The 12,997-nt window shown below is 48.9% G+C and overlaps 1 protein-coding gene across 1 annotated transcript in view; it reads left to right on the forward strand.

Annotated features, from left to right (window-relative positions):
• Nucleotides 1-12,997, forward strand: part of CSUI_003872 (mediator complex subunit med14) — a 20,654-nt gene continuing 7,657 nt past the window's right edge. The window contains exons 1-4 of the mRNA XM_068064067.1: nucleotides 1-8,426; nucleotides 9,254-9,364; nucleotides 9,924-11,366; nucleotides 12,287-12,785. Coding sequence (XP_067923955.1) covers nucleotides 151-8,426; nucleotides 9,254-9,364; nucleotides 9,924-11,366; nucleotides 12,287-12,785 — 10,329 coding nt within the window. The 5' untranslated portion in view covers nucleotides 1-150. The remainder of the gene's footprint in view (nucleotides 8,427-9,253; nucleotides 9,365-9,923; nucleotides 11,367-12,286; nucleotides 12,786-12,997) is intronic.

A 12,997-nucleotide genomic window follows, 5' to 3' on the forward strand; every position in this document is an offset into this window, starting at 1 on the left:
ATTGAAGAGAGTGAATTCGAGTTACACCGATGGCAGGCGGAGGTGCGAGAGACATGTTTACGAAAGCTTGAAGATCTTGAAGCCGAGCGACGTCTTCTTGAAGATATCGCCGGTAGGCCTTGTCCTGGTGGTTTACCCAAACTTTTAGAGATGTGTTCTTCAAAGACGTCTCCTTCCCTATCTCTCAGTACAACATCTTCTTCTCCTCTTGCTTCTTCTTCCTCTTCTTCTTCTGCTGGGGCTCCATCTACGTCGTCATGTGAAGGAGAACCGCAGTCTTTGTCGAATCTCGAAGAAGATGAAATCCCTAGTCTTCTTCATACCTTGGCTTGTAATGATTCTTTTTCTTCATCGTCGTCGTCTTCTTCTTCTCTATCATCTTCTTTTGCTTCTTCGTCGCGCCAGACCTCTTCTGCATCGCAGCTTGATGCCTTCTATTCTCTTTGGCGAAGCTGTAGGCGATCCTGTAGTTGTATGACAATGGATCTTCTACGAGATCAAGCCCTACGTCTTGTTCGTATCTATCGCGCCTCATCGGCCGCTGCGAAGAAAGTGACTTGCTCCAGCACCCGAGCCCCAAGAGATCTTCTTCTTTCTCATGTGACCTATCGAGTTCTTCAACCAGAGGAAGACGAAGAAAACATGAGAGAAGAGGGGGAAACGGCAACAGGAGGAGGAGGAGCTCATGACGAAGATGATGAGCTCTCAGCTGATGGAAAAGGCAGCTCCAGTTCTTCTCCTCGTGAGGTTTCATCAGGGGGGGGCGCTGCGAGGGGAAGTGGTAGTATGTCGCGAAAGAAATCTCCTTTCTCTTCAGAGAAGACGGAAAGCTATCAGAGACGACAGAACAAGAAAGACTATGAGACAGCGACCATAGGTGGGGCCTCAGATATGAGTGGAACGTATGGAGGGGGTGGGACTCGAGATGACTTGGGAGGAGACACCGGGGCCGGTCTAGTCAGGGGAGGAGGAGACATGAATGAAGATGAAGGTTTCTTCGCACCTTTAGCGACGGCTGCAGCGGTTGCCGAAGTCGCGGAGAGATTAACAGATGATATGAGCTCAAAAAGAGAAGACGGAGAAGCAGAAGGGAGTCACCCAGAGGGAGGGAGAAGAAGGAAAAGGAATCAGAAAGTTTTACTTCGCTTGAAGATTCTACAAGGTTTCGATGTGACATGTGGAGGCCTAAGAACCCCTTGTCTTTCTTCGTTAACAGGTGTGACGGCCTCCGACGTGAAAAGCGATCGAGAACGGGCATCTTCAGAGGGCGTAGACGCTGAAATGGAAGAGAGAGAGAAGACCAAAGAGAACTGGGGGAACCCGTTTGATCAAACGCAGCCCGTCCAAGGATCTCCAAAGACGATAGAAACTTCAGAGACCCTTCGAGACAATGGCGGTCTACTACAGAGATTTCAGAATGAAGATCGACAAGATCGAGAAGCTGACCACCTTGTTGAGAGAAAGGCAGCAGTGACCCTTGATTTTATTCTAGATACAGAAGATTGGAGGATCTCTGTTTACCTTTGGCCTCTTCATGCCATGATGTCTCTATATGAAAAAGCAGTGCTGCAGCAACAAGAACAAGAACGAGGGAGGTCACATACTCTTCCTCCTCCTAGTCGCCATGTCATGAACGACGGACTTTCTTCTTCTCCTTCAAGTCCAAAAGCGTCGCTTCCTCTCATCTCTCGTAACAATGGTGCCTCGACTTCAACGGCAAATCGTCCTGACCTTCCTTCATCTATAAGTGCACCTCCCTCCGTCGGCACTTCTTCCTCTTCTTCCTGTGGGTATTTATCTCCGGCCGATGCTTTTGCTCTCTCCATTCTTCAGTCGCAGTCATGCTGGAAGTCTCTTAAGCAATGGAATGCAGGTCAACTGCAGCTAGAGGTATGGCTTCAGAATGCAGCCGCATCTCTAGGTTTACTTCAGCTTCTTACTATTGGATATACCTTGGTTCATCGGATACCTAGGCACATGTCTACAGGTGGCTCAAGTCAAACAGACACCTCTCCCACTTATTCCCATGGATCCCTTGGGGCTCGTGATAGCTCTCCGACCTCACAGAGATTAGGAGGTGACAGTCTATTAAAGGCGAGCTTTGAGAAATCAGAAGATGAAGAAGGACGTCGCCTTATCACTCCAGATGTCGTTGAATTGTTAGGAGAAGGTCTGTCTATCCAGTTGGGTGATCGAGGGGGAGATGGGGGGAGTCCTAGCAAAAAGCAGGGACAAGAAGCGACGTCGCTATCATTGTCAGCAGCGACGGGCGACGGGCCAATCGTCTCGCACCCCTCAGAGGCAACCCTATCTGAACAGGCCCTTTCTCAATCTTCTTCCCTCTCTTCTTCGTCATCCTCTTCTTCTACTAGCATATCGCTCTCCATTTTGAAGTTTTCGTACTATGGTCGAGCATGTGAATTATCAGTTGATTCTACGACGGGGCGCATGCAATTGCGATGTGCGTGGCTTCCCCGACGTCTTCGGCAACTCGTCTTAAGTTCCCCTGAGGCATCTGCCAGGGATTTCTTCATCCTTTTACCTCTCATCCGGCGAGTCGCTTTCTTTCTCTCTATAGCTGAAGAGACAGTCCTAGCATCTGCTGGAGAAGCCGATCTTTTGCCTGCACATGAAGCAGGTGCGGCCCATTGGATTCCTCCCTCAGCCGTAGTGAGACAGGCGGTTACGGGGGGGATTCTATTCCCGACTATGAGTGATCGCACCGTGAGAAAGGAAAGACTGCATGCACACGCGGCAAGCCTACTAAGAAGTCAAGAGGATCATGCTCTTGGTCATGGTGTCTCTGGATCTATGGAAAGCAATCAGCATGATAGAGACCAACATATAGTAGCCGGGGAAGATATGAAAGCTTTAGATCCTACATCAAGTGAAGTGATCGGCTCTATCTATGAAGAATCTTCTTCCTCTCTTCAACAACCTGTAGGAGTGATTGCGTTAGAAGCGAAGACAGCCCTTGAACAAGTCCTTCACCTACAGCGTTATATCTTCGAACCGATAGAGAAGTCAGAGGCAAGTCTCGAGGCGCCGCATGCGTCGGTCTCAAGGGGCGGTAGAGAGTCAGCTGAGAAAAACGACATACGTATACAAGGGAAAGATGGGATAAAGGGGGGGGGGGAGAACGGCACGAGCAGCAGCGGTCTTGACGGAGAAGAAGGAGGTGGGAGTTCAGGTGGATCTTCCCTTTCTACTTTTTTGAGAAGTCGAAAGGATAAAACGTATGAAGTGACAACAGCTACATGCTTCTTCCGCGTCCCTCCCTCCTCCTTGGAAGTGAAATCGAGACACGTTGGTCTAGCGCGTTCTTCTTCCTTCTTCTCTTCATTCATTGTAGCGCTTTCTTTACTTGACGAAAGAATTGTCGCCTGTTCATATCTTCTCTTTCCGTCAGCTTCTCAAGGCCGGGGTGTCCCGACGACAGGGGCTATGATGCCAGCCATCCAGTCTCTACGTTCTCTCTTAGGAGATGAATTGTTTTCTCCTTCTGAAGCCCTAGGGGAGGTCTCCGCGTTTTCGCAGACCAACTCGTCGGAGAAGCTTTTCGCAACTGTTCGGTTGGTACATCAGCCTTTCATTCTTACGGCTTGCAATACACCCAGCAGAGATACGACCTCATCTAGAGGCGTTTTACCGGAGGTCTCTGTTGCAAGTTATCTACGAGCTGTAAGTAGCCTCTTACAGAGTCACGGGTCTATACTGACGCAATTGAAGCGGGTTTCATATATCTTACCTCTCTTACTACCTTGTACAGCTCGAGGAGGAGAAATTCTAGGTGATAGGGTTATGCCTGTGAGTTGTTCTACCTCTCCGAGAGATACCAAGACAGGAGATGAAAGATCAGACTCACTCACAAAAACAACTGATTGGACAGGTGGTCTACCATCAGGTGTATATACACCCGGGACAGCATCTCAAGGTGGCTCTATGCCCACGTTGGCGTCCGAGAGTCAGATGCGGACACATGGATCTTGTCATCATGGTGACGGATATCTCAATTTAAGCCCTTTTCTTCTTCAGGTCATATCTTCTCCTTCTTCTTTTCCTTCGGCTTCAACTGTGGGTATTCAAGAAGAGAAGAAAGAGCTGCCTGGATCAACCGGGCTTCATTCAGATAAGAGTGAGACTCTCATCAGTCAAGAGCGTCTATCAGCCTCCCTTGGTGATAGATATGAGAAGCACCAACGTCTTCTGTTACACTGCACGCTTGATCGAGACTTCATGACGGGGGTGAATAGCCGAGGCGTAAGGCTCCGAGATCTCTTCTCTGTCCTTGAGAAGGTCGAATCACAGCAAAGACCGACTGCACTACTACCACAACAGTCTACGTCTGATCGTCGTCAATCGCATCAAAATACCATAAGAGAGACGACACCGCGGGCTCCTCTGCCTCATCATTCTGGATCTCCTAAGGGTTTATCTTCAACATCTGATCAATCTTCTCATCTCTCCATTCCTCTTTCTACAGCGGCTTCTTTGTCCTCTAGTGGTTTCCCCCCTCCCGCTGTTGTCTCGTCTCCGGTTTTTCCTTCTTCGTCTTCGACATGTTCTTTCTCACTTTCGATATCGGCAGATGAGATTGCTTTGCTTCTTGACAACTTAGAAGAAGTAAAGCTGAGCTTGTCTCGATCAGAATTTGAACGCCTGTCTCCTCCATCATCGACAGTAGGGTCTGAAGGATCTCTTGTTCTTCTCAAGTGGCTAGGGCTCCCATCAGGTAGAGCAGGAGAGAGTTGTATGTCGAGAGCTCATGTCTCGAACGCCTTTCTCGGTCTTCCTCTTATTGAAGCAATAGGAAAGGTCGAGAAACGATCAAGGGGCGCGACATCTCTCCCGAACGCCCAATCAGCAGCAGGGAAGGTCACCACGGGGAGGAGCGAGCCTCATGGAACTCCCTTGGCAAGCCCTCATGAAAAAGATCTAACCGAGATGGATGATGGTAATGATAGTATCAGTGTCTCTTGTAGTCAACTACGAGCTGTCTGTACACTGCTTGTGTCACCGCTCATTGGCGAGAGTCCAGTCAAGCGGTCTTTCTTCTTTCCTTCAGAATCTGCCTCATTGGCTTCTCATGGAGATCCTTACTTGAGCGTTGTCGCAGATGCTGTTGGTCGATGTTTAGGCGCGTTTCTACGAATTCAGGTGTATATACAGCTGTATCAACAGCTCAAGGAACTTCAGATGAATGTCTATGGTCCTCACCTTCGCGTTCTCCAGTCTTCCTTTACCTCTGTTGAATTTCTTCTTCAACCATCTCACTCATCGTCTTCTTCCTTCATTGCGAGTGACGGCAATTCTGATCCTATTGTCCCCTCTTCTTCTTCTCGTTTCAAAGCGGAGAAACTTCGTTGCTGTATATCTCTCTGGTCTTCTCCTGCGGCTCCCTTAGACTCTTCTGAGAGCCAGCAAAAAGCATTCTCTCGCCCTGAGAGATCTCTTCCACCCACATCTCATTCTACTAGGGGAGATGCATCTTCTTCTTCTTCACCCCGAGCTTCTCCGTCTGTCGTTAGTATACGCGATTCTTCGAATACAGATTCCGAGAAGACAGGTGTAGGGACAACCTCAAGTCGTCCTAAGTCAACGCAGAAGTTCGAGAAGAGTGACGGTTCTCTTCTGAGATTTACGATAGAAGCGTCAACTCCACAGTTAACATGGCTTTTTCGTCGCCAGAGGCAAGCAGCACTTCGCTTATTACCGCGTCATCTAAATACACTCTTACAGTTGTTAGCTAGTAGTTCAGAGCTCCTTGCATGCTGTATTCAACTCCCTCTCTGTCTATGTCTAAATGTCCCGACCAAGCGATATACTTCTCTCCATCAACAGGTTCAACAGAAACAACTGCAGCTAGCTGTAAGCCGAGGTTTCGCTCGATGGAGTGGGGGAACCTCTCATCGGGGGGGAAGCCAGGAAGATAGCTCGATGACACCCCACATGGGATATCGTGGGGATGGATCATCAGCTTTGGCCTCGACGGACGGAGGAGAAGATAGCCCTCAGATCAAGCCATTCACATCTCAGAAGGAACAGCAAAGACAAGAAGGAGAGATTCTAGGGATATGGGATTTACTCAAGCGTCCAGAGGAACAACTTCAGGCTCTAACTGAGGCGGCGGCAGGCACGGGTTTGGAGCTCACTCAGGTGTATATACAGTCCATGGTCCCCACTCGAGCCGAGTCGATTGCAGGAGGACGTGTTCTATCACATGCAACAGCTTCAGATCTTCTTCGTTTTCCTTCTCATCACGCCGACAGCTTTGGGATCTCTTCAGGGCGGGGTGCCCACTATAATAAGCATGGAGGGATGGTAGAAAGTCATCTGATGGGGGAGACGATACCAACAGAGGGAGACGAAGGAGAACAAGAACTTACTAGATACGACCGGGAATGTGGGGTGATTGCCTCAGCGTCTCTACCTGCTTTGCTTGTGAGAGTCCCTGGATTACCTCCTGTGCTTCTACGTCTCTCACCTCGGTGCCGGTGTCTACTTGAGCTCCATATTGTCTTACAGGAGACACGAGGACAACCACAACAACAAGGAGGAGGAGAGGCTTCTATGAGACAGGAATCAGAGAGTTCAACACCTCAGAGAGGGCCTTACCATTCGAGGCATAAGACGAATCTCCCTTCAACGAGTAAAACCGTTACCTATGTTGATGTAGTGACAGCAGTGAGATTAGCTGGACTAGCTGATGCATGGATCACAGCTCATACTAATGGAGATGTCGAGAAAGAGAAACGGTTGCTTCAACAAGTTCTACAAGATATCACTTTTGAAGTTTCTCTTCTCGCGTCTTTTGCTGGGGCGTTACGACAATTCGCCGCGGCCACGTGCGCCGATCTTCGTCATGATGCTGCTGAGCTGGAGACAGCTGAGAATAGCCGACAGCCCCAGGCCGGCGTTTCTAAGCGACTAGGAGGAAGCGAAGACGGAGTCTACGTAGCAGGAAGAGATGATAGGAAAGAACAACTGCCTCTCCCAACCTCCACAGAAAGCGGAGTTAACAGTGGACATGGCGAGAGTGATAGAATGCAATCTCGAGAATCCATGTATAGTCCGCGCTCGATGGGAACAGCTATAAGAAAGACGGATAGAGGAGTAACATACTCTCCTTCCTTTCCAGGCAGTCTTTTACTTGGTTATGGAAAGGATTCTTCTACTCTTGTAGGAGGGAAGGAGAACGCCCCCTCTTCTGTTCCTCCGATCTCTCGATTGAGTGCTTTGTCATCCTTATTTATCTCTCCAGGATCATGCTTAGGTATAGCATGCTCTTCTCCTTTACTTCTCGGTGCCAGTCATTCTCTGCATGCAACGGCCCGTGTGGCGAGTCTCGCCTTTTGGCCTGGGATGCTTCTTCAGCAAGTTCTTTTACCTCTTCTTCAGCTCTGTAAAGTTTTTGCTGCCTATTCGACAGCTAAGGTCTCTGTCCATAAAGAAGCACGTCTTCTTTATCGTAAACCTCCTGTCCTTTCTCAATCCTCTTCTCATCCACATCATTCTTCTACGACGTCTTCTTCAGGGAAACCTTCTCATGCTTCATCGAGACGTAGTCAGCAACCTGTTGAAGTGGAAAGTATCTTTCTATCTTCGACAACAGCGGCTTCGCGAGATCTTCCCTCTTCTTCTATGGCATCAACAAGAATACCCAATCCACATGAAGGGAAGGAAGCGCAGACCGGTGAGGATTCTAATAGTGTCAGTAGAGATCACAACAGTTCATCTGACGGATCCCCCCAGACAACTCTTATCCCTGAAGATGGCTTGAAGCTCTGGGTGAGTTATACAGACTTCGCATCGAGAGCATGCGCTTGTGTCGTTCCATCTGTAGAAGGCGGGAAAGAAGGGGGAGAGACATCAGATATCTCTCCTCAGTCTCTTCATGAAGGTATGATGATAACCTCACTTAACACTTCACATCGTTCGCTTCTTCCTCTTCAACCTACTGGAGGAATAGCCTCAGGTCAGCCGGGGGGGGGCGCGCGAAGCGAGAAAGATCGAGAAGGATCGCCTACAAGCCCATGCGGACGTCGCAAGAAGGCTTTAGGTATAGACTTTCTTCGTCCAGATCTCTATGGTCTTCCCTTGCCTCTTGTAACCACAGGAGGAGTTCCTTCGATGCTAGGAGAAGCTCTTGAAAAGGGGTCAAAGACAGCAGGAAAACGTGAAGATGGATATCTCAACATTCTTCGGTGGTCTGCAGCTATGAGTCATGCCTTGTTAGCGCCATGGGGTTCCTCCTCATCATCATTATACGTAGGAGGTGGAGAAGGAAGAGGATTTCCGAGAGGAGTAGGGAGAGAAGAAATTGGAGATTTCTCTTCAATGAAAGGAGAACACGCAACAGATAGCGGAGATAGCAAAGACCAAGTACCTCCAATTCTTCCTCGGCTGCATGCCGATGACAGCGGAAAGTAAGGGATCTTCTCACTACTCTGTCTTTCTCTAGTCGTGTACTTATCCTGTCTCGTTGTCAGAAAGGAGCTCGAGTTGATAGACTGCTGAAGAGAGAGGAAACGTCTCTGTCATTCTCTCTTACAGAAAGTCGCCGTTATCCTACTCAACTCGTGTGAAAGGGGCAACACAGAGGGGATAGAGTCCCATAGATATACGGATGTATGTAGAGCCCTTTCCTACAAGCGGGGTGTGTATATCGCGTTGTTCGTCTTGCCGCCGCGGGTGGAGAATCCTGACGAGTTTCAAACAGCATTACCTGGAAGGGCTTGAACTTCTACTCGAACTTCTTAGAGTCTTGTGAGGAGGAGGAGGATGAGGCGCCTAGGAGTTGTGCATACACTGTGCGCTTAGGTCTGCTAGGATTCGTGTTGGAAGAAGCCCTGTCCATACACCCAAGAGCATGCAGTGAGGTTGGGTTTCTCCTTCTCTTTTCACTTCACAATCAAACGTCTTTCCTAATTTAATGATGAATCGGTACATCATGTAAATTACTTCTACCTAGCGACTCTAGATCACTCCGCTCACTCTTCTGAAGACTCACTCCTCAATAACGTCCCGACGGCGGCAGTCCAGCGAGAACCTTTCTACGTCGTGTCTCACCCTCCTTCAAACACATGTCGTAGGTATCTTTGTTCCCAGAGTCCTTATCATTTAGGATGGTAGTAGATGCTCGTCTATCGCCTGAGGAGATAGTTGAAAGAAGAAAAGAAAGAGGACGAGGGCTTGTTCTCTCGTCTTTGTTATCATCATTCCCTATGATGCCGTGGACTGTGTCACTGTACAGACTTCGCCTCGTCATACCCTTCTTTCAGTTACGTCTCACGTACATCTGCGCTAACTCAACTGCTGAGGCCCAAGCTAATCGAAGCATCTCCGTTCTTAAGAGCTTTGTGTGGTAAGATCTCCTATCTCGTTGTCTGTCTTTTGCACCTACGTTTATCTAGCTTTTTCTCCCTTATCCTGTAGATGGCTGCACATGGGGCTGCAATGAGGGGAGACGTCTCCGAAGGCAGCAGTTGTCCCCACTCGAGTAGAGGAGATAGTCGTTAGATCTCTCATTCTTGGCCAACTGTTCGTTCTTCTTTCGCTTCTTCAGAGATTCTTCGTTAGCATTGCTCAAAAATATCGAGCGTTGCCTGGCTGTTAGATTCACAGTAGGCACACGCTGTCTGTAGTACCTGCATGCAGTCTTCACTAATCATTTGTGCGCCAGAGTTTGACTTCCTTTCTAATCGTGTCCCATCGAGATACACGTATATAATAGGAGCGATGTGTTTATACAGGGGTATACACTATTTATTTTTCATAGAGGGATTTCTTCTTGTTGTCTGTTAGAGAATCTCTTCTCACTAGTGAATAAGGAACTCAGCTACTGAAGTGTCTCTCCGTATAAGATCGGTAAAGGCGAGAAAGTCATGATGTGTTATGTGTTTCTTGACTGTCTCTTCCCTCAGCTATGTCGCTCCATGCTTACCTCTCAACAATATTCCTACCTTTATCACGCACTTTCTAGATTGTCTATCTCAACGTTCCAAGCAAAGAGCACGACTCCTCCCCTCTCCACCTTCTCAGCCCTCGGTAGCTCCTTCACTCCCGCCTGGAGCAAACGCCTCTGCTTCTACAACGCCAGGAGCACCCGGGGCAGGTCCTGGCCAGACGTCTCCTACTCGAGATGGCCTTCAAGAGACTGGTGCGTGGCTCCTTCAGCCACTTCAGTCTCTTGCAGCTCATCTAGCCTTTCATGCGGCTCTTCTTTCTATACGGCGAGGAAGACTTCTATTGAGACGGAAGTTAGTCAAAGGACAAAGATCAGGTATTGAGAAAGGGGGAGCCTCAGGTGCGATACAGGAGGGGGGGAGAACGAACAGTCATCCAAAGGAGGGATGGACTTCAGAGGACGGTAGATCACCTTCACTACGGCAACAGGCAGAACAGCATCAAGGCGATGGACGTTTTTCTAGAGAAATGGATGATGGTAATGAGAATGACAAGAAGAAAGAGAACACGACGACAGACCGGGGGGGGGTATCGCTTCCATCTCTCCCAACAGATGAGGAATGCGTAGTCTATCGTGTGGTGTACGCGAGTCCTCCTATTCTCCAAGCTCCGAGAGATGGAAAGTCATCCGTCCCTATGGTATCTCTTGGAAGCCCGGGAGAGACAGGCGGCGGGGGCGGAAGCCACGCGTCTGCCGGTAGAGGCCGAGATGACGGACAGCAGATGAGGGTTGGTGGCGGCCAAGACAGAAGGGAAGACCTTAACAACGCGAGAAGAAGTGATTCTTCTTCTTGTTCTCCTATGAGGGGGGAAGTCTCATATATCGATGCTGCTAACGATGATAAGGAGAGGAGAGAAGATCTGTTATATAGATGCTATTATCCGTCTATTGATATGCCCTTAGATATCGATCCTGTCTTCGCGCGTTTTGCTGCCATTGTTAATCAGCTCCATGTAGGCTTATCGCAGTATTACCAGCTGTATCGACATGAATACTCTCGAATGTATGACCATCTCTCTCGCACCTTCGCTTATCTAGACAGTCGCGAATGGCATTTAGATCCGGAAAGAGATGTCGAGCTACGGAGAATCATCCTCGGTGAAGAAAAGACAACAGCCTCAAATCGAACCAAGAATGATTCCGAGACAAGAGGTAGAGAGAGTCAAAAAGGAGACCTTGGGCAGACAGAAGGAGGTCGTGAAGTCGAAAGTGGTCGATATCATGCGGGTCTAAAGAACGGGGGCCCGGGTAGTGGTGAGAATGGGAATGGAAAAGAACAAGGAGTGATTGGAGGAGGGAAGGGTTTGCTAGAGATTCCTAAGGGCATTCCCCTCCTTATGCCGCTTCCAAAGGTTCCTTTCATCGAATGCCGGTTCCTACCTCCTCATGTCCCTGAAAGGTATGTCGGCTATACACCTCCACAGACACACTTCTCATCCACTGTCGGAAAAAGCAAAGGACCGAACAACAGGAGAGAACTCTGTCGCTCAATTGTTTAGAGAGATAGACACATTGAAAGTAGACAAACAGATGGAGAGATAGATAGACGTCTCTCAGGTCTCATTCCGGTGCTGGGCGGGGGCAGACCCGAAAACATCTACAGTCACTACATGTCTGTCGAGTACTCTTAGGCGGGCGCATGAAGGGTACCGGAGCAAACATGGCTTGATATATTTAGATACATGGATCTGCGCTGCTCTTCTACTGCAGTGCACACACACAACCCAAACTCTGAAAGGACATAGCCGAACATTGTCCTAGTGCAAGAAATCACCATCTTCTTTCAAGCCCGCAGCATGCCCGTGTATGACGTGTGAGCAGAAGGGTCCCCTTCAAGTTCCTTTTCTGAGTAGGCTTAGCCGCCGTCAACACAAGGGAAGACGTCTTCCTCAGCCAGTTTAGAGACACGTATCATGCTCGATAGGGTGTCTAGTAGCGCTCCATCATAGGCGCAGTCTCTCCATCTCCGGCTAACCTGTCACTTCCTCTCCTCTCATCGCTGCACCTGGAGAGCACTTCGTCGTTCATAGCCTTTTCTCACTCGAGGAGAGTTTCACAAACGGAACGCCCCACCCCCTGCTGAGGCCGTGTATAAGGAAGTCTTTTATCTTGGCCCACTCCTCTTCCTCGTTCCCGCTTCTTTCGTCTGTCTTTCTCGTCAGTTTTTACAGAGAGCAAGCTACTCTTTTCCATGGCTTGCCGAGCATCACTTCTTCATGTCCTTCGGCTTATATTAGGGCTTTTGCTTTTCTATGCGTATTGTTGTGTTTCACGTATGTGCTGTTTCGCTGGTCCTTGTGTGTATCAAATCCTTTTCAGCCTTCACATGGAGTTTGCCGTACACCGGCTTCTACCTCTCTATCATTGTCCCTTCTATACATGTCTTCATTTTATCCATCTTCTCCCTCCTTCTCCTCTTCCCCCTACATGCCTTGTACCGTGGTTCCCCGCTCCTTCTACACGACCTCTTCTCTTACTTCAGCCTCGTGCTATGCCTCGACGGACTTCTCCGTCTATGAGCAACAACGGAGGAGATCCTCAAGGTGAAGAGAGTAGAAAGGCATTGACGGGCAGCACAACTTCTCCAGAGACAGGGGAGACAGCTGTGGCATTGAAGACCGTCGCTGGTGGGGGCGGAGAGACAGGAGACAGTAGTATTTCGACCGGGAAAGGAGGCAGTACTCCAACGGGGGAAGTTCCATGGCTTCCTTTTCTTGTTTATCGATGTTTTACTGCCACGCTTAAAGTTCATCCCTTTCCTCCTCCGCATGTCTCTCTTATCGAGTTCCAGGGCATCAAGCTTCCGGCCGTTCTCCAGGTTTGTCTCGAGTCTGACCACGCAGTCACCAGCTCTTCTTCTTAAGCTTGTCGACTACTGATTCTCGTCTATGTGTCATCCCTAAAGCTTTAAGCACAACGTCACTTACTGGAGCGAAGTCTACGTATACCGTTTCTCTCTTGCATGCTGTTATACGTCACAAACAAGTCGTTTCCAAACGAGGAGGAAAAGGCAGCCCCAGCTCACTCTAA

This window comes from Cystoisospora suis (genome assembly GCF_002600585.1).
Source record: "Cystoisospora suis strain Wien I chromosome Unknown contig_1747, whole genome shotgun sequence".
Lineage (NCBI taxonomy): Eukaryota > Apicomplexa > Conoidasida > Eucoccidiorida > Sarcocystidae > Cystoisospora > Cystoisospora suis.